Source organism: Rhinatrema bivittatum, chromosome 2 (genome assembly GCF_901001135.1).
Source record: "Rhinatrema bivittatum chromosome 2, aRhiBiv1.1, whole genome shotgun sequence".
Taxonomy (NCBI): Eukaryota; Metazoa; Chordata; class Amphibia; order Gymnophiona; family Rhinatrematidae; genus Rhinatrema; species Rhinatrema bivittatum.
In genome coordinates, this window is record NC_042616.1 from 690,144,849 (window position 1) to 690,172,606 (window position 27,758).

The 27,758-nt window shown below is 45.4% G+C and overlaps 1 protein-coding gene across 2 annotated transcripts in view; it reads left to right on the forward strand.

Moving 5' to 3' along the window:
• The window catches only part of LOC115085499 (carbonic anhydrase 3-like), a 101,145-nt gene that overhangs the window by 28,364 nt on the left and 45,023 nt on the right, over positions 1–27,758 (forward strand). For both annotated transcript variants that reach the window (XM_029591601.1, XM_029591602.1), the window contains exon 2: positions 27,397–27,605. In XM_029591601.1, coding sequence (XP_029447461.1) covers positions 27,566–27,605 — 40 coding nt within the window. In that variant the 5' untranslated portion in view covers positions 27,397–27,565. The remainder of the gene's footprint in view (positions 1–27,396; positions 27,606–27,758) is intronic.

Below are 27,758 nucleotides of genomic sequence, written 5' to 3' on the forward strand. Positions count from 1 at the left end.
GAAAATCTGTAGATTTCACAGCTTTTGTATTTAATTGATTGCTTAAATGTCATAATAATGTTCATGTAATTATAATTCTTCATTTTTATTTTAGAACATGTACCAAAAGTTATATCCAACCATTAAAGTAAATATTTTATCTATAAAACAGCAAGTGAAACTGATAGAAAACCCAATACAGTCACTACAGGAGAGCACTGCTTGCAAAAGAAACTCCTTCAGCCCAGCTACATTGGGGCTCATCAACAGATCTCATAGAGGAGCGGATATAATTGTGACTGTTGTCGTCAATGGGTTGCCCCAGAAATGAGCCCTCTGGTGGCTAGCAAGGCTTGAAAAACAGGGGTAGCCCCTGATATGAAGAAGGAGTAAGAGGCATGAAACGGAGCGAGGAGCTGAACAAATCAGGAATCCAGGAACCCAGGAAGGAGAACAGGCAGGAATGCCAATTGTAGAATCTGGAGATGAAAAAAAGTCTTTTGGATTCAGGAATGGAACCAGAGTATGAAGATCGGAAGGTAGGAGCAATTTCTAGTAACTGATTGATGAGACTGCCTCAGTATAAATGCATGTCTATACAGGAAACAAGATGGCCACTGGGGGAAGCAAGAGGTACAGGACTGAGAGGACTGGATAGATAGTTTTGGCAGTTCACAGTACCATCTACAGTTTGGAGGAGCATTCTGCAATGAATCCTGACAGCATCCCCCCCCCCCCCCCCGCTTCATGGATGGTCTCCCGAGGGCCCCCTGCATTGCTTTGCAAGTAATTTCTTCAAAAGACAAGGTGCATGGAGATCAGAGGCATCAACCCAAGATCTTTCTTCAGGGTCATACCCCTTCCAATGGACAAAGTACTGTACTCTGTTACAGTATACTCTAGAGTCCAGAATCTTATGAACTTTGAATTCCGGCTGGCCTTCAATAAGACCCAGAAAGGATCTGGTGTGGCTAACTTTAACAAGAAGTTGTAAAATAAAGATGTTATCTTAAGAGTGTTGAGAAGCTGAAAGCGCATGGTTACTGGGTTGATTTTCTCAATAATGACATATGGCCCTATGTGCTTGGGACTGAGATTAGCAGAGGGGAGCTTAAGCCATAGATTCTTTGTAGACAGCCAGACCTTTTCACTGACCTGAAACTGGGTTTATATCTATGATGATGGTCAGCAAATTTCTTCTGCTGAGTCATGGTTTTCTCCAAATTATTGTGCACCTGTAGCCAAGTTTTCTGTAAGTGTCGCACTAAGTCATCAGCTGCAGTAATTTCCATTGCCAGAGCATCAGGAGATAAACAAACATGGTGTTAGCCATAAACTATGAAGAATGGAGAAACTCCTTGTAGATTCATTAACATGATTGTTATGAGCATACTGAGCCCAAGGGAACAATCTGGCCCAATCATGATGAGCAAAGATAAAACATCTGTGCAACTGCTCAAGATTTTGGTCAGTCCTCTTCATAAGGTTATTTGCCTGCGGATGGTATACTGATGAAAATTGAATTGATGCCCAAATCTTTACAAAAGGCCCGCCAGAATCTGGCAATAAATTGGGGACCTCGATCTGATACAATAGTGGTTGGGGTTCCATGTAAATGGACCACCTCTCTAATGAAGATGGCCAATTGATGGGCCAAAGGAATCTTAGAGATGGGAATGAAGTGCACCATTCAGGAAAAATGGTCTATTACCATCAATATGGCATTAGAATCAGTGGAAATTGGAATGTCCATGAAGAAGTCTTCAAAGAGTTGAGTCCACAGTATACAAAGAAACAGGAGTGGGTACAAATCAGCTGATGGATTAGCATGAGGGACCTTGGTTTTAGTGCATATTGGATAGGCTAAGATATTAGTCTTACAATCTTTGCACAGGGAAGGCCACAAAAAACCTTGAAAATCAGTTCAAAAGTTTCCTAATCCCTGGATGCCCAGAGTTTGGAATCATGTCCTTATTTGAAAACATCTGGATGACAAATGCCTGATTAGAATCCTTACCGGAGATTCCTGTACTGAAGAATCCATTGAATTTTCTCTATCAGAACAATCTTGACTGGGTTTGCAATGATCCTGGAGGCTGGTATAATGGGGCCTTTATTGCAAAGTATAGGAGTCTCTGTAGAGGAAAACTGTCATGACAATGCACTGTCCTTAACATTCTTCGAGCCAGGATGATATGTATGTAACAGAGGCTATAAGGTTAAAATCAATAATAAGGAATCTCCCCACACCAATTCTCCATTCGGAGTACCCCAGGGCTCCTCTCTATCCCCTACTCTGTTTAACATCTACCTCCTCCCCCTCTGCCATCTTCTCACAACATTAAAATTGAAGTTCTATATTTACGCAGACGACGTTCAAATCTTGATTCCCATCACTGGCTCCTTGGATTCCGCAATCAAGTTATGGGATTCTCACTTACAAACAATCAACCATCACCTTACAGATCTCAACCTGGTGCTTAACACCTCCAAAACAGAACTTCTGCTTATCACTCCAACAACAGATGTGTGCTAATATCCAAACTTCTCACACTAGAGACCTCGGAGTCATCATTGACAGTCACTTGAGCTTAAAGAAATTTGTAAGCCATACTACCAAGGAGTGTTTTTATAAATTACAGGTGCTCAAAAAACTTAAACCCCTTCTATACCACCATGATTTTAGAACTGTTCTCCAAGCCATCCTTTTCTCCAAGGTTGATTATTGCAATTCCATACTGCAAGGTCTGCCTGCTGCTACTACTAAACCCCTCCAACTGCTTCAAAATGCGGCAGCAAGAATATTAACTAACACCAATCGGAGAGAGCACATCACACCCATTTTAAAAGTTCTACATTGGCTCCCAGTCAACTTTAGAATACTCCACAAATCACTCACAATTATTCACAAATGCATATACCATCAGACCCCTCTCGACCTGATACAACCGCTCAAACTACACAGTACGACCAGACCGACAAGGGACGTTTATAAGGGATCACTCTACGTTCCCCCGAATAAAATGGTACACAGACTAAACTTCAGAGAGCGGGCTTTTTCAACAGCAGGCCCCTCCATTTGGAATGCCTTGCCCTCTGACCTCCGACAGGAAACCTGCCTTCAGACCTTTAAAAAGAAACTCAAAACATGGTTGTTCGGCCGAGCCTTTCCATGCGCCTAGACCAAATTTTACATCACTGAACTTTTAATGTACTGTTTTTCGCTACGCTTCACATAATCACTCATTATATCGCATAGATGTCTTAATGTTTAGAAGTATCCTTAGAGATTGGCTATCCTAGCCACCCTCACTCTCTGTATAAAGTTTGCCGATTGTTGTATACTCTTGTTTTCCCCCCTTTCTTTTCCTAATCCCCAGTTGCTCGCCCTTGTTATAATGTAACTTTTGACTCTGCAAATATCTGCCTCTTGTAATATGTTTATTGGCTATGTTATTGTTAAAACTTTTGTTCGATGTAAACCGAGTTGATTTGATCTGCATCAAGAAATTCGGTATAGAAAAACCTTAAATAAATAAATAAATAAATAAATAAATGATATGGGATCATGAACTGAAAACAAGCAAAGAACATGGCCCACCAGGTTTGCTGGGGATTCAAATGTTTCACAGTCTTAATATAAAATAAATTGGTATGATCTGTAAGGATTGTAGATGTCCTCACTTTTAAGACCCACTTAATGGCAAGGAGTTCTTTGTTTCCAAAATCATAGTTGCATTCCACAAGTCAGAACTTTCATGAAAGCTAACTACATGGATAGAGCCAAGAAAACGAATAAGGTCTTTTAGATAAGACTGCACCTGCCTTAATGTCATAGACAACTATTTCTAAGACAAAAGGCTTGGCTGGATCATGATTGGAGTTGATGCAAAGAACTGCTTCAGTTCTTTCAAAGACCCACTGAGCTTGGCGATTCCAAGAATTCTTTGGTGTACCTTTATGTAGAAGGGGAGTAAGTGGAGCCACTACTTTGGAGATATTTGAATGAAGTACCAATAATAGCTAGCAAAGCCCAGAAAGCATTGGAGTGCCTTGAAACCCAAAAATATTGACCAATTAAATACTGTGGTTTACTTCCATCGCAAACCCTTGAGCTGAGATTACATATCACAAAAAATGGACTTGATTCTTGTCAAACACATATTTCTCAAACTTGGCAAAAAGCAGGTGGTGTTGAAGATGATAAAGGACCTCTACTACATGCAGGCTATAGGTGGCTAGGTCTGAGGAGAAGATCAAGATGTCATCAATGTAGATCACTAAATACTGAGGAAGGAAGACTCATAAAACATCATTGACAAAGGGTTAGAATATGGCTGGAATGAGATCCAAGATGGCACACTAGAGTGAGGGTGTATGGCATCTCTCTCCTCACTTTCCTCGTATTTTTGCCTATGCTTCACTTGGGGCGAAAGCGGAGAGCCCACGAGAGGCTGAATTTGGAAGCCTCATCGCCGGGCATGATTCAAGGGTCGATGGACGCCCACATCTTCAGAGGAATTGGAGAGCCGGGTGAAGAGTCATGGGAGGAACGCCAAGGAGACGAACTAACATCCAACATCCTCCATGACTCAATAACATCGCTATCCCTGGCTGAGAGAACTGCTCCTGAAAACCCGGCGGTGAGTCGGACGGCTAACCTGAACAACCTAGAGATACTTCCGGGTTACGTCAGGGAGGGGGCCCTGTGAGGAGCGGATGAAGCTCCAAGTAGTGAGGTGTCACCAGAAACCTCCAGGGCGGGAGGCAAAGACCCCCATAGAGGAGAAATACGGGCTCTGGAAGAGTTGGTATCGTGGCAAAGTGGAGGAGAATATGAAGAGGGAGTTTTATTACAAGAACTTGAACCTGAATTGACTCCAATGGTAAGACCAGAAATTTGCTCACTGGAAATGATATGGATGGCAATAGAAACCTTGAATAAAAATGTGACTATACAAATTAGTCCTATTGTGAAAAAAGTGGGACAAATTGAGACACAAGTACAAAAACTGAAGGAGAAGTATATAGAAACGAAACAAGTAGAGGAAATAATAAAATCAGATACTGGGGAACTGAGAAAGCAATATCAAGGGATGGTAAAAGATAACATATCTTTTAAGGAAAATGGGCAACATGGAGAATCAGAGGAGTAGGAATTTGAGATTAATCAATTTTCCTAGGAAGATTACAGTATCCCCTACAGAGATGTGGACTAAGTTTGCATTAGAAGTGTTAAAAATTCCCCAGGCTATGTTACCTCCATTGTCTAAGATTTTCTACCTTCCTACAAGAAAAAAGTTGCCGGTTGAAGGTAAAGAGATTCAGCAATTGTCTCCCTTAAATCTGACAGAGATATTGGAATCATTGTCTGAGGAAGAGGCCCAGCCAGCACCATTGATAATTTCCTTTTTGATAGACTCTGATAGAGACTGGGTGCTCAGAGTGCATTTTCGGAATCAACGTGAGTCATTTCTTGGTATGAAAGTACAAATCTACCCTGATTTGGCCAAAGAGATGCAATTAAGGAGGAAACAGTTCCTTGAATTAAGATCAAGTGTAGTTCAACTGGGAGCACTGTTTTTTAAAAAATTCCCATGCAAGTGCCTTGTTAAGCTTAAAGATCTAACATATACCTTCTTTCTGCCTTATCAGTTGGAAAAGTTTATAAGTGATAGATCTACTGCTTTGCCAGGGCCTGTATAACCTCAGTAAGGGGGTAAAAGTTCCAAGAAGTATTACCCTTTCCACCTAGTGCTTTCAATTAATTGTGGTTTGTTCTTATTTTCTATTTTCTTGTTTAATAAGTCATCTCTTGTGAAGGGTCTCCAGCACTATATTGTGGGATATGGATTAAGAATGACAGAATTATATTTCCTGTTAAATATAATGTGCAAGTATATTGAGATGTCATAAAATTTTCCTTTCTATTGTATACTTATATATCATTGAAAAAGGAATAATAAACAGAAAATTAAAAAAAAAAAAAGAATATGGCTGGAGTATTACAAAGTCCAAAGGCATGACCGTATACTCATAATGTCCATTCATGATATTGAAGGCATTCTTCCACTTGTTAACCTGTCAGATCTGAATGAGAATATCTACCCCTACAAGTCCATCTTGATATAAATCTGGTCATCCTGAAGTCTATTAATAAGTTCAGGTATTAGTGGCAGGAGATAACGATCCTTAACTGTGATCTTGTTGAGTCCCCAGTAATAGATTATAGGGCCTAAGGAAGCCATCCTTATTTTTATGAAGAATAATCCTGCACCAGCAGGGAACTTTGATGGTCAAATGAAGCCTCAAGCCAGATTTTTCAGAATATATTGGGACATGACCTTAGTTTCTGGGCCTGACAAATGGTATGTTTGGCCACATGACAGCTTAGTTCTGGGAAATAGTTCAATGGCACAATCTTACTCCCGATGCCTTGGGAGCATCTCTGCTTGCTTCTTACTAAAAACATCTGTGAAAGCATGGTACTGTGCTTGAAGACCCGGGGTTGTTTCACAATAGAGGTTACAAGAGTGGACGTTATAGATCTTGGATCTGGAATATAAGAAGAGAAGCAAGAAGGAAACCAAGAGACAATCTGTCCTGAACCCCAGTCAATGAATGAGTTATGTAACTGAAGCCATAGTATTCCTAGAAGAACCATATAGGAAGGTAATTCAAAGACCTAGAACAAAATGGTTTCAGAATGCCACGTATCCACTAGAAGATTCAGGCCCACTATGACCCATTGCACCCATCTTTGGTCAAAGGGCTGACTATCAATAATGACAATGGAGAATGGTGCAGGATTGGGACAGATAGGAATTCTGTGCAAATGTAAAATACAGATTAATGAAATTGCCTGCTGCCCCAAAGTCGAAAAGGGCAAATGTCTCTGCTGATCCTGATGGTTGTCAAACCGATACTCAAGAATCCCAACCTTGACCACAATGACCTCTCCAATTTCAGACCCATCTCAAACCAGCCTTTTATAGCCAAAATCACCGAAAAACTAGTCAATCTCTGACTTTCTGAATACCTGGACAACCACAATATTCTGTCCCAATCACAATTCGGGTTCTGTAAATACTACAGCACGGAAACTCTTCTAATATCTTTAACCGACACCATCCTTAAAGGTATGGACAAGGGTCACTCCCACCTCCTAGCAATGCTCGACATCTCATCGGCCTTCGACACCATCAACCACAAAATCATATTGAAACTACTCACCTACATCGGAATTACAGTAACAGCACTACTCTGGCTCAAATCCTATCTGGAAAACAGACAATTCAAAGTCAAACTGGGAAATAACGAATCCGACCCAATCATACTAAACCATGGTGTTCCCCAAGGTTCTGCCTTATCCTCTCTCCTCTTCAACATCTACATGCTTCCCCTCTGCAATCTCCTAACAAAACTAGGCATCACCCATTACTTATACGCAGATGATTCCAAATTCTCATCCCCATCACTGACTCCATACCTAAGGCCCTTAAGATCTGGGATGACTGCCTTTCCTCTATCAAACACCTCCTCACAAATATGAACCTAGCTCTAAACACCAACAAAACGTACTCGCCATAACTCCCAATACCTCCCCCATTTCTCTCACGTCGCCCCCTCCCTTACCCTTTGCAACACAAGCACGAAATCTAGGCGTCACTTTCAATGACTATTTGAACTTAAAAACCTTCATTAAACACATTAAAGATTGCTATTTCAAGCTCCACGTATTAAAGAAATTAAGACCCCTCCTACATATGAATGACTTTCGAACTGTCCTACAGACCATCATCTTTTCCAAAACTGATTACTGCAATGCCCTCCTCTTAGGCCTCCCAGCCTCCACCATAAAACCCCTACAACTGCTACAGAATGCTACAGCCAGAATACTCACTAACACACAGAAAAAATACCACATCACCCCCACTCTAAAAAACCTACACTGGCTCCCTATCTCCTCAAGAATCCTATACAAAACCCTATCCCTCATGCACAAAACACTATTTAATGAAGACATACACTGGCTACAAAACTCCCTATGCTTCCACTCTTCCAATAGACCCACCAGATCTACTTACCAAGGAACTATCCACACACCCTCTCCCAAACTCACACACTTATCCTCGACAAGAAATCGAGCTTTCTTGATAGCAGGGCCTTCACTCTGGAACAGCATGCCCCCGACCTCTGCACAGAACAACAACACAGACATTCAAAAAGAAATTAAAAACATGGCTTTTCAAACAAGCCTTTGACTAACTCCTCCTCCTTCCAAGTATACCAAGTAATCGAATATACATTCTCCCACCGAATTCCATCTCCCCTTCTCTGCCTCCTCCCTCCCTCCCCGTACTTAGCTCTTCCCCCCCTTCCCTATGCCTTTCTCTTAACTCTTTGCATTGCACCCAGGCTATCTTAGTCACAGGCCGATACAGTAAAGCGCGGCTGCAGTTACCCCATTTCTAACCCGCTGTGTACTCACAATTTCGCCGCGTAAGTCTAATCCGCGATTCACTATCTGCTTTTACTGATCCTTACCGCTTCTTTAACTCGACGCTTATCCCTTTCCGCCTGCGGCATGTATATGTATATAAACGATCCGATTAGCTATTCCCTCCCATACAGTAAAGTGCGCCCCGACTATCGCCTTTTTAACCTGCTATCTTGCCGTGTCTTTAACCTACTAATTTACCGCCTACCCTGACCCTTGCGTTAGTGTGGTTCACTGGTTGCTCAGCATATTCAATTTAAAGCTTTAACCTAGGTATTTAAGGCTCAGCATGATCTCATACATTCCATTGCACTGACTGTATTCACAAGAATGTAATTATCTGATTCTACCACCAAAAGCCGCCCAGTCCCAAACCAACCCAATCCACAGAAAAAAAAATGCTTCTCGCACTTAGCCGCCCAGTCCCAAACCAACCCAATCCACAGAAAAAAAATGCTTCTCGCACTTAGCTGCCCAGTCCCAAACCAACCCAATCCACAGAAAAAAAAAAGCTTCTCGCACTTAGCCGCCCAGTCCCAAACCAACCCAATCCACAGAAATAAAAATGCTTCTCGCACTTAGCCGCCCAGTCCCAAACCAAACCAACCCAATCCAATCCAAGCCCAAGCAGAGAGAGATGAAATTTCACAGTCCCAAACTTTCCCCCAGCCCCCGCTCACCTGCCCTGGCCGCGGCCACGCAAGCCCCCAGCAGCAGCAGTAGAAGGGCATCGAGAGAGAGCGGCGACAGAGAGCGGCTTCAGCAGCCCCGCCGGCTGCACCCCTGTAGGTCCAATATGGGCACTCAAGGCAGCGAAGGCGCATGCGCACACACCGTGACCTCCAATGTCCAGCCGGTCACGGCGTGTGCGCATGCGCCTTCGCTGCCTTGAGTCTCCATATTGGACCTACAGAGGTGCACGCATTCATCTTCGCTGGCGGGGCTGCTGAAGCCACTCTCTCGACGCCCTTCTACTGCTGCTGCTGGGGGCTTGCGTGGCCGCAGCCAGGGTAGGTGAGCGGGGGCTGGGGGAAAGTTTGGGACAATGAAATTTCGTCTCTCTCTGCTGGGGCTTGGATTGGGTTGGTTTGGTTTGGGACTGGGCGGCTAAGTGCGAGAAGCATTTTTTTTCTGTGGATTGGGTTGGTTTGGGACTGGGCGGCTAAATTTTGTCTCTCTCTGCTGGGGCTTGGATTGGGTTGGTTTGGGACTGTAGGAGAGCCATCCACTTCCTGGTACCTGTCATTTCAAACGTCATTTGAAATGACGTTTGAAATGACAGGTACCAGCGCACCCAGGATACTGTATAGGCGCTGTATAGCGCCTATACAGTAAAATGGATTGCGCTTCATGGATGCGCGTTGAACGCGGGTTGGACGCGGCTTGCATTTGCATGCCATTTAAATACAGTATCGAGCGGTAGGTGATCCGAACTGTGCGTGCGGCAAACGCGGGTACGCCGGGCACTAACACATCTCTTTCTACCGCCCCTTACTGTATCGGCCCGTCAATTAGCAGCTTATAATTATATATATTAATGTTGTAACATAGTTATCTTATTTTCTGAATGACGTATTATGCTTCTCCCTGCTAACAACATATATATGCCACCACTTGTACATAGTCTAACACAGATATGTTAAAGCTATTCTCCTAACTCTTTTTATTTACCCCCTGACCGCTGCTTTTTACTACTCTACTGTTAACATTTGTTCCATGTAAACGTTACTGTTTCTTGTAAACCGATATGATGTGCAAATGGTTATCGGTATATAAAAGTTATTAAATAAATAAATAAATAATGGTGAATGTAAGGAGACTGAGACTGATATTCTCTGGTCCACATGATTTAGAGACATCCCAACAAGGTCCAAAGGAATCTGCTCCTGTGATGCCAGAGATGAACGTCGACCAGACCGTGATTTATATGAACAATTTCTGACCAGGTGTCCACTGTCAACACAATAAAGACAAAGCTCCAGCCACTTCCTTTGATCTTTCTCTGTTTGGGAAAGGCAAGTGCCAATATGGCCCGTTTCCATAGGCTCCTTGAGTGGAGGAACAGGATTGACCCGAGGGACTGCATGGGAGATAGCACTCATGGCAGAAGGCAGGAGCTAGTGATTGCCTTGCTGAGATTTGAGCTAGATATCATATAAAGAGGTCACTATGTCAAGGTACTCAGCAAGATTTGGCAAAATAAATTTATTCTATGTAATTATTCTTTCTTCCTCAGACCTCTCTATCCTGTTTGGTGACTGCTGGTTCTTCCCCTCCAAAATGATATTTGATCCTTGGTTTCTGTATCCCAAATACATAATTTTGCTAGTTTACTGCTGAGGTTAGTTTATGTATCTGAGGTCACATGCAGCCAAAAGAAGTAGCACTATGAATGAATAATATTACATAGTGAGTTCTAAATTATCAGAATAATTCTAGAAGTGTACACATATAAATCAATAAAAAGAAAGTTAAATCTAAATAAATCTAAAGGTCAATTTATGTTCTGCCTTTATACTGGATGAATGATGAAGTCATGCTATTTTAAAGCAGTGGTATAAAAAAAAAGCCAGTTTCTGAAAGGTCACACAACATTGTTGAAAAACTTATACATTTTAGTGGAATTTGAAAAGCCCCAGCTTCATTTGTGCATCTGGGATCATTTTTTCCATTCCTACTTTATTAAAAAGTTGGTAAACAAGGTAAAAAAGATCAGCCGAGCAATGAGTTAATGCCTGTAATAGGGCTTAACACATTCAGTAGTATAGGAATTTTACTCCTAATCCTGTAATACTTATAGTCCATAATGTCAGTGGAAAAACTGTGTGCTGTGCTTACTGGAATTTTATGATCTCATAACATGGTCCTGCATTTGCAGAGATGAGGAAAAATGTATTTTGGAAGGGTGTAAAGTCTCATGAGTGTAAATGATAGCAGGTATGCATTTTATATGTGTATAGTAAAAAGTAAAAGAAACGGAATATCAGGAGGACTATATGTTCTTGGCATGGAATGCCCTAGAAATACATTTTCACTGAGATGTTTAACTGCAAAGCTATATACATGCTTGAAAGTCTGCACAGGACCCAGTGATTTTCAAACTCAAAGAACCTGTGTATACCAAATTTGAAATTCAGTTTGTTATATAGACAAATGAATATGCATATATTTAGGTGAAATATATTGGGACTATAAAATTAGACAAATTAGCATCATGCCGTCTATATGCATATCTTTTGAAAATGTAAGTTACACACATACATTTAATGCATGTTCATAGAACACCCTCAAGAATGATTCTTTTTAATGTGGAAACGTTTGTATGTGTTATGAAAGCATGCACATAGTTTTAAGCAGCTGAAAATCAATTTACCTGCAAGTGGTTGACTCACATGCAGGTCAAACTATGTGTTGGAAAAGCTGCCACTCAGTTGAGAACTGGCAAAGTGGTAGGAAGCAGGAAAGCCATTCTCCTCCATCGCCTACTGCTGCTTCCTCAGTACTGGAGAGAGGGAAGACAGAGTCTTTGGAGATTTGGTAGTGATGGTATGTGCATGTGTGGGGGGGAGGTGGGATGGGTTGGGACCTTCCTTTGCTGAACTTGAGGAAGAAGAGGCGGTGATATCAATGTCAGAATAAGTGGCTCCTGGAGGGAGGGGGCGCCATTACGGTGATTTCAGGGAATTTTGTGATGTTGAGGGGGTCTATGATTGGGCGGGGGTATCTCTGTCATTAGGTGGCCAGTGATATTGGGCTGCTGGGGGTTAAGATGTAGGTGATGTTAGGTGGGAGAAGTGATGTGAGAATGATATTGGAGGGATATGGTGATGTCAAGGGCGTATGTGATGTCAGGGGGATAGACTATGGCTGTTGGGGGTGGGAGAACATATGTTGGGGTGAAGCCAGGAATTTGTCTCCCTCCAGGAGGTAACTGTTTGGATCAATGCACTACACTTTCAAAGGTATAGTTAAGTTTACCTGAGTAGTATGGCTGGAGTAGAGTTAACACAATTTAGAAAAAAACCACAAAACGATGGTATTTATAAATTTAAACGAGTGGCCACACTAAGGGGCCTGATACCATTTTTGCAGTGCTAGTAAATGTACATTATGGAAGGCACACATTAAAAGAGTTTTAAAATATAGTAGGTGCATGTTAGCTGTAAAGCTGTTTGGTAAATTAACCCCTAAGTCTTTAAAATTTACTCACAATATAAAGTTCCATTCAACCTAATGTGCTTTTCAAAGCCTTCTAAAGTTGAATCCTAAAAGAAATGCATTAAATATTACAGGAAAAAGCTGATCTTCATCCATGCAATGAAAGTCTTAACAGTCATAAGACTGTAAAGGCGTATTCCATAGAGCACAGAAACATTTCCAAACACATTCTTCATTTCCAGTAATTGTTTGCTATGGGGCAGATTTTTAAAATTACGCGCGGAGGGCACATTTGTGCGCGCTACCCAGCGCACACAAATGTACACCCGATTTTATAACATGCGCGTGCTGCCGCACGCATGTTATAAAATCCAGGGTCGGCGCGCGCAAGAGGGTGCACACTTGTGCACCTTGCGCGCGCCGAGCCCTAGGGGAAGCCCGATGGCTTTCCCCGTTCCCTCCAAGGCCGCTTCGAAATCGGAGCGGCCTTGGAGGGAACTTTTTTTTGTTCCCCCACCTTTCCCTCCCTTCCCCTATCTAACCCACCGCCCAGCCCTACCTAAATTCCCCCCCCCCCCCACACCTTAGGGGCAGATTTTCAAATGGGTACGCGTGTAAGATACGCACGTACCCCCAGAAAACCTGCCCCAAGTTCCCCCTGTGTGCCCCGAGTCTATGTTGAATAGGCACAGCAGCGCGCGCAAGCCCCGGGACGTGCATAAGTCCCGGGGCTTTCCTGGGGGGCGTGTCGGGGGGGGGGGCGTGTTGCGGTGGCGTGTCATCCGGGGGCGGGGCCGTGGTTCCGGCCCAGGGGCATTTTGGGGGCATGGCCGAGGCCTCAGAAACTGCTCCCGGGCTGGGGAATCGCGCAGCCAGCGTGCGCGAGTTACGCCTGCCCGAGGCAGGCATAACTCTTCAAACAAAGGTAGGGGGGCTTAGATAGGGCTGGCAGGGGTGGGTTAGGGAGGGGAAGGGAGGGGAAGCTGCAGGGGAGTGGAAGGAAAGTTCCCTCCAAGGCCGCTCCAATTTTGGAGCGGCCTTGGAGGGAACGGAGGCAGGCTGCGTGGCTCGGCGCGCACATTTTGTCCCTTACAAATAATTGCTGGAGGAATTTTTGTGTAGCTCACGCAGTACACTTTACAATTTTGTTTTCAATTCAAATTGAGGTTTTTGGATCCCATAGTTTGTTTATGATTTGTGATCAAAATATCCTGTTTTTCTGTTTTAAAAGCAGAATAGAGAAATTACATACTATACCTTTAAATGAACCTTTTGGATTAGATCAGAAATATGAGCATGGGGCAACTGCAGCAAAAAGAAATAAAGGAAGCTGACCCTATTTCAACACTAATATGTTTACTGCCTTGTAGCTTGCATGATATGTGTTTGCAACTAAATCAGATTTCTTTATGGATTTACTACTTCGGTATATAGTAATATGATGATTAATAACACCATTTGCTCTTATACAGTACTTTTGGCAAAGCACTATTCAGATATAGGGCCTGCTTTTTAAAGCCTTTTATATGCATACAATGGGTTTATGTGTGTAAATGATTCCTTATATAATTGTGTGAAATTTGTATACCTATAACTATGCATACAATCTAAGCTTGAACATATAGTTATATGCGCATAAAATAGGGGGCAGATTTGGTGCAGAGTTGGGGTGGAGTTAGGATTTACATGCATACTTTTGATTTAAAAAATATGCATGCAAATTAAACTGCATAAGTTATGTGCTTCAAGGAGCAGGTATAAATTTGTGTGCCCTTGGTATGGATCCTAGATTGACTAACCAGGTTAGAAACTAGCTGAATGGGAGGTGAAAAAGGGTAGTGGTAAATGGCGTTTTCTCTGAAGAGGGGGGTGTTACTAGTGATGTGCCTCAGGGATCAGTCTTTGGATAGATTCTTTTCAAATTTTTGTGAGCGACACAACGGAAGGGTTGTCAGGAAAAGTTTATCTTTTTGCCGATGATACCAAAATCTGTAACAGGATAGACAGCCAGGAAGGAGTGGAAAACATGAGGAGGGATCTAGCAAAGCTCTAGGAATGGTCTAAGATCTGGCAGCTGTTGTGAGCATGGTCAGATGCTCAAGAGTGTGAGCCCCTGTGCTGCAATGCAACATGTACAACCCCGAGGCTGGCTACAGGCCATGCCACCGGTGGGCAAATGCATCCGGGCATGGGCTGACTGGAATGGGAATACTCTTGTCTTGGAACTAGGAACACACTTGGCTTGGAACAGGAACACTTGGATGTTCAGCATGCACCAGGAAGGGAGACCCAACAATGCAATTCTGGTCTCTGGGGTAGCCCTCTGGCCACTCTGAAAGCCCTTTTGGACTGCCACTTGGAAGTAGTTTGAGTGTGAGGACAGATGGAGGCTGAGGACCCAAGACAAGATGAGTCAAAGTCTTGAACATGACTCTGATGACTTGGAACAAGGCAAAGATTCAGGACTTGGAACTAGATGAAGACACTGAAGACTTGGAAACATGAAGCAGCTCTGGGAGAGCTCTGTGCTGCAGCATGCCCTGCACAGCCCATGGGCTGACCAGAGACCATGCTGATGGCAGTGCAGACTCCGGACTTGGAACAAGGTGTCAGCTGGAACAAGAACTCCGAAGACCAGGACAGGACTCAGGATCTTAGAACTCAGACTCAGGAACTCAGACTTAGGAACTTAGACTTTGGATTTAGGAACTCAGACTCAGGCTCAGGAACTCAGAACTCAGTCTCAGGAACCAGGGATGGACTTCTGAAGACTTGAACCAGCAAATGAAGACTCTGAATCAGGAACAAGCCAAGGACTTGGATTCAAGAACAAAGTGAAGAATTGGATTCAGGAACATGACAAAGACTTGTATTCAGGAACAAAATGAAGAGACCAGGACATCACAGGAACTAGGAGTCCAGGGACATGGAACAGGTAACATGGAGGACCTTGAAAGCGCTAGCAAAGACCATGGGAAGCAGTCAGAAGAACCCCTGGCTACAGTTGATTTCATCGGAAGGCGCTGGGGCATTTCCTATCATGAGACCTTTAAATTATATGCAGAGGCACACTCAGGAAGGAGGACATTGGAGCAGTGAGAGAGTTGGTAGTCCACAGACAGAGAAGATTGTGGCAGTGTTGGTTGCGTTCCTGAGTCACGAAGATGGCACCAGTGACAGCTCACTGCCACAAGGCCAACTGGCATCATATCTCTGGCCACATAGAAGTGGAGACCAGGAGGGGTCTGGGGATGGCTGCACCTGGGGAGGTGAGTAAAGCCACTTTTGGGGCTGTCCCGTGAATGAGCGCAACAGTACCCCCTTCTCAAAGCCCCCTTCTCAAGCCTCCTTTCTTTGGCTTCAGAGGAGATGAAGCTATATCTATACCAACACGGGGAGTCAAGGGTCCAAACAGAGGATGTAGAGAATTTGATTATGGTCCTGAAGTGAAGAACCATTCAGGCCATAGTGGACAAAGCAATGCTGTAGACTGGACAAACCCAAAAAACAAAGGGGCGGATTTTAAGAGCCCTGCTCGCCTAAATCCGCCCAAATCCGGGTGGATTTAGGCGAGCAAGGCCCTGCGCGCCGGTGAGCCTATTTTACATAGGCCTACCGGCGCGCGCAGAGCCCCGGGACTCGCGTAAGTCCCGGGGTTTTCTGAGGGGGGCGTGTCGGGGGCGGGCCCGAACCGCGCGGCGTTTTCGGGGCGTGTTGGGAGTGTTCCGGGGGTGGGCCCCGGGGGCGTGGCTACGGTCCAGGGGCGTGGCCGCGCCCTCCGGACCCGCCCCCAGGTCGCGTCCCGGCGTGCTAGCGGCCCGCTGGCGCGCGGGGATTTACGTCTCCCTCCGGGAGGCGTAAATCCCCCGACAAAGGTAAGGGGGGGTTTAGACAGGGCCGGGCGGGTGGGTTAGGTAGGGGAAGGGAGGGGAAGGTGAGGGGAGGGCAAAAGAAAGTTCCCTCCGAGGCCGCTCCGATTTCGAAGCAGCCTCGGAGGGAACGGGGGTAGGCTGCGCGGCTCGGTGCGCGCCGGCTATACGGAATTGATAGCCTTGCGCGCGCAGATCCAGGATTTTAACGGATATGCGCGGCTACGCGCGTATCTACTAAAATCCCGCATACTTTTGCTTGCGCCTGATGCGCCAGCAAAAGTACGCCAAATTGCGCGGTTTGAAAATCTACCCCAAAGTGGAAAGCAATTCAATATTGCTGTGTAGCGGAAAAAAAACAAAGAAGGATCGATATGTCAGAAGAACTTTTATTAGAACTTGGGCAAGTTCTAATAAAAGTTCTTCTGACATACCGATCCTTCTTTGGAGACTGGATGAAGAAATGACTCTAAGCTGTGGACTTAAATAATTCTTCAGGTTCTCATTTGATTGTTACGGGAATGAGAATTAATTTAAGGATTACTGTCCTCAACCCCTCTGGCAAAGGCAATGGTTGATTTAGGAGAGAATCATTATTGCATATTTCTGCGGTGGATGCTATATGGGCCCATGATAAGCTGACTTGCAGGACTACAAACAAGTTGACTCCTAGGTGACCAAAGGCACTGGAGAGCTTAAGTGCACCGTTATAGACCTTAGCACTTCCTGAACTAGAATACATCCAGAAGCTGCTGAAATCCAGTTGACCGTAGCCCGAATTTGTAATGCATTAGACATAAGCAAATGATACAAGAACATACAGCTTGGGATTTGCCATGGAATGGATGACATCACAAAGTTCATCTGCTGATAGGAGAGGAAATCAGCAACAAGGCATGAACTAAGATCGGCTGCCTGTACTATGGCTTAGAAAAAGGATTTACTCCTGGGTTCTGAGGTCCATGGTTGAGCAGTACAAAAGCAATGGTGGATTCTGTTTTTTAGAGTTGAAGCAATGGTAGGAAGATGGATGAAAAGCTGGGATTGGCTTCTCTTTCGCTTCTAATGCATAAATAGGAATTGGCCTGAACAGGATTAATTATTCTCAGATTGTAGAGAGGTGGTAAATTAACCAATAGCATATGCAATGTAACAAGTCTTTTCTTCCCCTCCCATACAAGGTGACCAGCATGCACTTACTGCACCAAGATAACTTTCAAACAGATCTCAAGAATATTCAGTGGGTTTGGATGAAACTTGCAAGGGCCAAGTTCTTCTAAAGAACTCAGATGACTGATCACACTCTTGTGTTCTTCTTTAACAAGATCAGTCTTTTTTCCTACAGCTCAACTTCAGAGTTTCAAGGGATCAGTATTCCAACACAGTTAACACTTACTCCCCTGTTGATTTCTAGCAGAAGTAGACTTTCCGAGACTTGTAATAGAATGATTTCATGACTGGTGGAATTTGAGCTGCCCAAAGAAAAGTACAGTAGATACAGAATGGGAAGGCAACAGCCACCCAGAGGCAGGCAAGGAGAAACTCAAGTAAAGCTGGAAGCAAGTTTCCTTGGTTTAAACCCTTAGTAAGGGTGCTGCAACCCAGAATGCCCTTCTGAAGGAAAATCAGCTGTTGGTGAAGAGGTCCCAAGATCATTACTAGTGGCTCTGAGAGGATGGTGTTGGAGAGAGGTTACTTAAAGGTAGTAGTGAAGGATGTTGTTCTAGAATTGGGGATAGCTCTTTCCACTTCATCATCATAGAAAAGGAGTTGATACTCTGCTGCACTCTCAAATAAGGGTTAATCTCAATTCTAGGACTTCCTTCTGCTGAAGTTCCGTTGGATCTGGAATTAGGAACCACTGTTATTATATTCTCCAGATCCAAAAGCGGAAGTCTGGGCAAAAGCAATACTGAGGCCTGACAAAGCTAATGGCTTGCACACTGCAAGGTGAAAGCTGAAGCATAGTTGAAAGTTTGAAACAAGTTGAAGATGTAGATAAACACATAGCTGGAGGCTTGGGACAAGACTAATAGCTTGAAATGTTATTGGAGGCTGATGGCTTGAACCAAGGATGTGTGAAGCTGAAGAAAAATAGCTGAAGAGAACCAGAAGACTTGGACGAACTGAAGAACCTGAACAAAAATTCAGATGCAGGTGCCTCCTGCGGGTTGTAGAAAATAAAATTCAGAAGAAAAACGGCATAGACGAGATTCAAAACCAGTCAAGCAAGGAAGGCCTATTGCAAAGACATGCTCACTGAACTCATGGATGCATGAGAGTGTGAGCCCTGGGCTGCAGTGTGACCTGCAGAACCCCGGAGCTGGCCATGGTCCACGTCACATGTGGGCGAATGCATCCGAGCACGGGCTCACTGAAATTGGAATACTCTTGTCTTGGAACTAGGAACAACTTGGTTTAGAACAGGAACACTTGAATGTCCAGCATGCATCAGGAAGAGAGACCCAGCAATGCAATGCTGGTCTCTGGGGTATCCATCTGGCCACTTGAAAGCTTTTTCGGACTGCCGCTTGGAAGTGGTTTGAGCATGAGGACAGACGGAGGCTGAGGACTCAAGACAGGTCATGACGAAGCTTGAACATGACTCTGAAAACTTGGAACAAGGCAAAGACTTAGGTCTTGGAATTAGATGAAGGCCTCGAAGACTTGGAATCATGAAGAAGCTCTTGGAAAGCTCTATGCCACAGTGTGCTCTGCACAACCTGTGGGCTGGCTGTGGACCATGCCAATAGCAGTGCAGACTCTGGACTTGGTGTTACGGCCCTGCCCGCGGAGAGCCACAGGCAGCCCCTCCACCCACCTGTTCTCTTCAAACACGACAGGAAGCCGCCGACTCTGTCCTCCGTGGCCCGGAGGATGCGGCTGTCTCCTGCCCTGCACGGCAGGGCTGACGCTGTCGGGAGCCTCTCCCCTATGCGGCTGGGCCACCACTGCCGCTCCTACTTCCTTTTCATGGCTGGAGCCGCTGCCAGGGTCCTAGATGGCTGGGAATCTGTCCCTGCTACTGGCTGCCTCTTCACCGTCTTCTTTGCGGCAGGAGCGCTGCCAGCATGGCCTTCCATATGGTGGGGATGACACCATTGGGTCTCTCCCTCTTCTGCTCTCCAGTTCCTCACCCTAGGTGCGGGCACGCGCCTCAGCTCAACATTTAAAGGGCCAGTAGCAGGAAGTGCTCCTGGCCCCACCAGAATCCAGCTCCACCCAGTTTCCTTCTTCAGCCCTATTTAAAGGCCTCTCTTTAGTCATTCCTGGCCTTCGGATCAGGTTCCACAGTCGTCTGTGTCTTCTCTTCGGTCCAGATCCTCCGTGGTCTTCTCCTGCATTGACGGCTTCATCTTTATGTTCCTGATGTCCTTCGACCAGGTCTCCAGTCGTCTTCATGTTCCTGATGTCCTTCGTCCAGGTCTTCAGTCGTCTTCATGTTCCTGATGCCCTTCGTCCATGCCTCCAGATGTCTTCATGTTCCTGATGTCTTTCATCCGTGTCTTCAGATGTCTTTATGTTCCTGATGTTCTTAGTTTGTACCTCCCGATGTCTGATGTCCTTCCTGATGCCTTTGTCTTTGCCTCTGCCTCCATGCCCTGGTCCCTTGATGTCCACTTTCCTGGCGTGTCATTGTCCTGTGCTTGAATCTCATCCCGGTCTTTGGAGCCTCTTGCATTTTGCATCCATCCATGTCGACTCTGTTCGAACCTGCTCCGCACCAGCATGGTCCGTGACCAGTCCCGCGGGTGGACTGTGTAGGGCGCGCCCCGGTGCAGGTCTCTTCAGTATCTTCATCATGTTCCGGTATCAGCTTCCACTATCTCTCCTAGAGTCTGCTTCGAGCCCAGTGTGGTCCGCGACCAGTCCCGTGGGTGGACTGTGTAGGGCGCACCCCGGTGCAGGTCTCTTTAGTATCTTCATCATGTTCCGATATCAGCTTCCACTATCTCTCCTAGAGTCTGCTTCGTGCCCAGTGTGGTCCGCGACCAGTCCTGCGGGTGGACTGTGTAGGGCACACTGCATCGCAGTCTCGACCCAGCGCTTTGATCCTTGCCTTCGTCTACAGTGTTTTGATTCTTGCCTTTGTCTACAGTGTCCTCGCCTGAGTCTTCGTCTATAGTGTCCTCACCTGAGTCTTTGTCTACAGTGTCCTTGCCTGAGTCTTCGTCTACAGTGTGCTCACCTGAGTCTTCGTCCAAAGTCCTCTGTGTTCTACGGACTCCATCTGCCCTCATCCTCTGTCCGGCCTGCCACCTTTTGCCGTTCCCCAGCGGCAGGTCCGAAAGGGCTTGCAATGTTTGGAGGACTGTTCATTGATCAACATTGCATTGTTGGTCATCCTGGGGCGTGCAGGTCCGGTAGAGGGTTAGACCTCCATCTTCTTGTCTTTGCTTCAGCTTTGCCCTGCTCCTTGTACCCGTGCTCGTACCAGCTCATCACCTGCGGTGTGTCTTGGGGCTCCTCCCTGAGTCATGCCGTGGCCCAAGGGCTCACAACACCTGTTTTAGAAATGACTGCACCACCGCACTCGTAACAATAGCCGAAGGCCTTCAAACCCTCGGTTTGTTACAGCTATAGAATCCAGCTTCAACTCTGCTTCGTCTTTTCAATGTTACCGCTGTGAACCAAGAACTGGTCTTCACTACAAGTTAATACTCGTCTATACCTTCTGTTCTTCCTAGACGTTTTGCCTTTGAACTCTGCCTCCTTGGTCACTAGAATGTGAGATGCAAGTCTGCTGTCCTGCAATCTCATGCCTTGCTTGTTTTATGTCTTCAGTGTCTTGTTTACGTCTTGCCTGGATCTTTGACATCCTGCACCATGTCTTCAGCTACAGTACTACCATCGCTACAGTTCCTCGTCAAGAACTTCCAACTTCTGTCCTTGGACCCTTGATCGTCCACTGATGATATGGAGTGCTTCTCCACCCTTCCAAGCTGTTGATAGGAGGCTTGGGGAGGGGGTCTTTAAGGGGGGGGGGTACTGTTAGGGCCTTGTCCACGGTGAGCCATGGGCAGCCCCTCCACCCACCTGTTCTCTTCAAACGCGGCAGGAAGTCGCCAACTCCGTCCTCCGCAGCCCAGAGGCCGTGGCTGTCTCCTGCCCTGCACGGCAGGGCTGACGCCATCGGGAGCCTCTCCCCTCTGTGGCTGGGCCACCACTGCCGCTCCTACTTCCTCTTCGCAGCTGGTTGTTACCATCAAGCTAGGTGGAGAGAACATTGCACCAAGCTCATCTTTGAGTGAGTTTCCTCTCTCCGAAGGTCATCAAATCTTCAAAAGAGACCACTGTTATGTTCGTATGTCTCACGTTGAATGTCAAAGTGGCCCCTAACCCCCTACACTAATACCTAAACGTCACCTCGAGGTACTAGGTGGGCCTCCCATAGGGATATAAATACCTATCTAGGGAGAGGGCATTATGGCCTCTCTCTCTCCTTCTCTCTCTCTCTCTCCCTCTCTCCAATGGCTAGGCTAGTACTCTGGGAGCTTCAAACCTACTAAAACAGGCCTTTCAGGAGACATCACAAAATGCACTAACACCTTACCACCCCATAATGCAAGCTATCACACAGCTTAACACTACTGAAAAAAGGTGTAGCTAAAATCAGTGTTAAGTCCATGTGATAGGACTTCACAAACTGGTAAGCCCACCCCTAACTCATCCTCTTTTTCAGATTTGTATCACACCATGAGTTAACAGGGCTTTTCGCATTCGATAAGCCCTTAACACATGCGAAAACACCTTAGCACATTTTAATAAATGACCCCCTTAGTGTGTAGGCATTATGGCTAGGTGCTCTCTCTCTCACATAGCTAGGCTGTTCTCAAAACTGTGAGTCCACTTAACCAAGAATCCTCCCCTTTTTGTCATTTGCATCGCACATGCGTTAAGGCATTTTTTGCAGGCAAAAACGCCATATAGCACTTTGATAAATGACCCCCTCAGATAGATATATGCCTCTTCAAATAAACTGGTCTTTACTTGTTTTCTATAACACTTCAGCTCCTGTATCTCTCTCATTTTTTCTGGTAGCCTACTGCATGCTGAAACTGCTGCAAATGAAAACACTCTAGACCTCATACGCTTGTATCTATAGGCACTAGGGGTGTGAATCGTGTGATCGATCGTCTTAATGATCGATTTTGGCTGGGGGGGGAGGGAAATCTGATCGTCGTGTTTTTTTTTTTTTTTAAATCGTTAAAAATCGTAAATCGGGGGAGGGCGGGAAAACCGGCACACCAAAACAACCCTAAAACCCACCCCGAACCTTTAAAACAAACCCCCCACCCTCCCGAACCCCCCCAAAATGTTTTAAATTACCTGGGGTCCAGTGGGGGGGTCCCGGCACGATCTCCCACTCTCTGGCCACGGCTGCGTTAAGAGAAATGGTGCCGGTGACCCTTTGCCCTTATCATGTGACAGGGCAAAGGTAGCGCCGGCACCATTTTGAATATTGGCAATACGGCCCGCGTGCAGGAGGTCGCTCCCAGACCCCCGCTGGACTTTTGGCAAGTCTTGTGGGGGTCAGGAGGCCCCCCAAGCTGGCCAAAAGTCCCTGGGGGTCCAGCGGGGGTCCGGGAGCGATCTCCTGCACGCGTGACTTCGGGAGCCAGGAACCAAAATGGCGCCGGTGCTACCTTTGCCCTGTCACATGATAAGGGCAAAGGGCCACCGGCGCCATTTCTCTTAACACAGCCGTGGCCAGAGAGTGGGAGATCGTGCCGGGACCCTCCCACTGGACCCCAGGTAATTTAAAACATTTTGGGGGGGTTCGGGAGGGTGGGGGATTTGTTTTAAAGGGTCGGGGTGGGTTTTAGGGTTGTTTTGGTGTGCCGGTTTTCCCGCCCTCCCCCAAATAATTCCCGTGCCCTATTTAACGATACAATACAAATGCCCCTGACGATAAATCGGGGGCATTTGTATTGTATCGTGCATGCTAACGATTTTGGACGATTTTAAAATTATCTGACGATAATTTTAATCGTTCAGAAATGATTCACATCCCTAATAGGCACTAACTGAAGAGATCAGCAACAAATGATTCCTTCTGAGAGTAGAGACCTCACTGGAGTATACCAACTAACTCTCTCTCAATACACAAGTTTGGTCACTATTAAGAAGTTTATAAATTAGCACTAATAATCTGAATCTTGCTCTCCATTTAACTGGTAGCCAATGTAAGTCCTTTAGGGCAGGAGCAATATGTTCCGTACATGACAAACCATTGATTAGTCGAGCAATAGCATGGAGGATTAACTGTAACACGTGTATAAGTTTGGCCGGTAAGCTCACATAAAGAGAACTACAATAATCAATGTGGCTCAAAATTAGTGACTGCAAAACTGTGAAAAAACATTCTGATGGTAATAAATTCTTTAATGGCCTCACCAGTTTTATCTTATAGAATGCCACCTTTGCTACATGATGAATCTGTCACTTACTTACCCATACAATTCTTGTTTTTTTTATGTTTAGACATAGGTGATGTTGTGTCAACCAATCCTTTATTAATAGCAGAGAATCCTGCAGACATCTCGGGACTTCTTCAGCATGCCGACAAGGAATAAACAGCTGAATATCATCAGCATAAATAAAATATGGAATGTTCAGCATCTATAAAAGGGTGTCTAGGGGGCTAAGATATATATTAAACAAGACTAATGACAACGCGGAGCACTGTGGTACTCACCAGTTCAATGAATGCCATGCAGAACACTGTTCTCCTCTCTGCACCCGCTGTTATGCAAAAAAGAGCGAAACCAGATAAGGATGATTTCTGCTATTCCAACCATCTGCATTCTCTCTAACAAAATAGGCAGCATAGAGGTCCAGTTGGACCAATATATCAGAAGTGCCACAGTCGGGGCAACACCGCATTGTGTCCAGCACGGAAAGCAGTAACAACTCAGTGTTATGCTGCTTTCTAAAACCAAAATGTTTTGAATAAAAAATTTCATAATTACTCAAAATATCATCCAATTGTGTTAAATCCACATTTCAAGAATGCTAGGCAAGTTAGAGACCAGGCAATAGTGCACAATGGTGCACTTCCACTCTGTTGGAACACAACCATAAGAAAGTGACTTGTTAATCATAGTTTTTATAAATTCAAATGAGGTTGAGAGCATATTCTTAACTATATAGAAAGGGCAGGAATCTAGCACAGAATGGGTAGAACTCAGTTTTGATACTGTTAAACTAATCTCCTTCTCTGTTATCTCAGCAAACTCAGACCGGCTTGGTAACTTCCAGACTGGCTAACCTCTGGTCTAACATCCCTCCTCATGCACGCCACTCATCAGACAAGTCACTCCTATCTATGCTCTTCTCCTCTACTGACAATTCCTGACTCCGTGCTTTCCATCTGGCTGTTTATTGTGCTTGGAATAGACTTCCTGAACTGGTGCATCCTGCTCCCTCTCTCACCTTCTAAAAATCCAACTTTTTGAGGCTGCTTTTAAATCTTAGACCTGATTGTCCGCTTTTAGCCTCATTAACTAACTTTTTAACCATTATCTTACTTTATGACATGCCCCAAGTCTGTTGCCTTGTATGTTTATCTTATTAGATTGTAAGCTCTGTTCTTGAGCAGGGACTGTTATTTTTTATCTGCTGTTTGTGCAGCGCTGCATACATGTAGCACTATAGAAATGTTGAGTAGTAGTAGGGTTAGTTTGTGCACATTCTTTTGGATAATTTTCAAAGAGAATGTATGCGAAGAAAGTTCGTTAAGAAAATTGGCATAACTTTGCATTTTAGGAAGGCATTTTAGCAAGGCTTGTTCGAAATTACCTTTCCTGTGTGCCTTCATTTTAGTCAGTTACAACTGGCACTCATTTTATCTACAGTAACTTGCAAGCCGATTCAGTAAAGTCCGTGGGAGAGCGGACGAATGCCCGCTCTCCCGGCGCGCGCACCGGCCACTCGCCGGTGCGCGCGATTCAGCCACGGGCTCGTAAACCGGATGCCGGCAAAACTGAGCGTCCGGTTTTCAGCCCGACAGCCGCCAGCCCCTTTTAATTTTTTTTTCTTTTTTTTCAACTTTTTTTACTCTTCGGGACCTCGACTTAATATCGCCATGATATTAAGTCTGAGGGTGCACAGAAAAGCAAATTTTACTGCTTTTCTGTGCACTTTCCCGGTGCCGGCAGAAACTAGCGCCTACCTTTGGGTAGGCGCTAATTTCTGAAAGTAAAATGTGCGGCTTGGCTGCACATTTTGGGGTGGATTTTCAGAGCCCTGCTCGCGTAAATCCGCCCAAAACCGGGCAGATTTACGCGAGCACGGCCCTGCGCGCCGGTGAGCCTATTTTACATAGGCTCACCGGCGCGTGCAGAACCCCGGGACTCGCGTAAGTCCCGGGGTTTTCGGAGTGGGCGTGTCGGGAGGCGTGTCGGGGGGCGGGGCCGGAGCGCGCGGCGTTGCGGGGGCGTGTCGGCAGCGTTTTGGGGGCGGGTACGGGGGGCGTGGCTACGACCCGGGGGTGTGGCCGCGCCCTCCGTACCCGCCCCCAGGTCGCGGCCCGGCGCGCAGGAGGCCCGCTGGCGCGCGGGGATTTACGCCTCCCTCCGGGAGGCGTAAATCCCCCGACAAAGGTAGGATGGGGGTTTAGACAGGGCCGGGCGGGTGGGTTAGGTAGGGGAAGGGAGGGGAAGGTGAGGGGAGGGCAAAGGAAAGTTCCCTTCTAGGCCGCTCCGATTTCGGAGCGGCCTAGGAGGGAACGGGGGTAGGCTGCGCGGCTCGGCGCGCGCAGGCTATACGAAATCGATAGCCTTGCGCGCGCCGATCCAGGATTTTAGTAGATACGCGCGACTACGCGCGTATCTACTAAAATCCAGCGTACTTTTGTTTGCGCCTGGAGCGCAAACAAAAGTAGGCTGTTCGCGCTCATCTGAAAATCTACCCCTTTACTTACTGTATCCCGCGCGCATACCTAATAGGGCCATCAACATGCATTTGCATGTTGAGGGCGCTATTAGGTGCCGCGGGTTGGATGCGCGTTTTCCTCCCCTTACTGAATAAGGGGTAAGGGAAAACGCGCGTCCAAGGGCAGGCTAACAGTGCGCTCCGTTGGAGCGCACTGTACTGTATCGGCCTGTTGGAAAGATAAAGGACTAAGTAAACTGTGAAAGATTTGAACAATGGTGTTAACCAGATGTTTTAGCAGAGATATCCCTGCATCTTCTCTTGGAATTCTATATGGGGGGGGGCATCTTTTTTTATTTTTCCTGTAAATATATGGCACTAGGGAAGGTATTACCTTCAAGCCACATTTAAAACAGAACTTCTCATCACTACCCCCTCTCTCCCATATACTCATATGCACACTGCCACTAACAACATACCCCTGATCAAACAGATTACTGTACTTCAAAAAAACATTTCAAGCTGCCAAAGAGACAACAGCAAATGTCTGCCTAGGATTTTGGAAGAATTGAAATACTAAAACTAAATGGCAATAGCTGAAGTTAACGGATTTGTAGTAAAGCCTGGATTGTCCACTTGATAGCTGTTGTGATGAAAGAGCTTAAACTAAAAATATTCTGATTGAGTATCAGATATCAGCCACAAATGGTGCAGATCAGACACCTATTTAAGAAAATAATATATTTCTTAAAAAAAAAACAAAAAAACCCTCAGTATTTTGGATCTCCCATCCCTCCTATAGATTCTAGGGTGGATCATTTTACAGATCTCTCTCAAAGAGAGCACCAGGCCAGTTTTAGCTGCCTCTTGGTTATTGGCTTGCGATTACTTCATCATTATTATTTTTTTCCTTCCAACCTCTGGTAGAGCTCTAATATGGATATGACTCTTGAAATTTAAAGCCAAGGGGAGAGCTGATTAAAGAGGATTAATCTTTTTCTTTCTGTCTCTAAGCAAACTGAGCTCTAAAAGTCAAGCCCACCTACTATGGTTGGAGGGAGATGGAGTTATTGGAAGCCTATAAATTCTCCTGAAAGAGCCTGGGTGCTGGCACAGACAGACCACGGGCACCAGGCTCACATCCTCCAGGAACCACAGAAAAGACACAGAGAGCAAGATAAGAATGTCTCGTCCACAGAACTGGGGTTACGCTGATCACAATGGTGAGTGGATGTGGGTTGTGGAAGCCACACTTTGGCTTGGGTAGTTTGCATAGTATTCAGTACTGTTCTTCTTTGTTTAAGGGATACTACATACATCTCACTAGATAATCTGTAGGGTGGGTTTAGGTTTCAATATACCAGCATATTACTAGG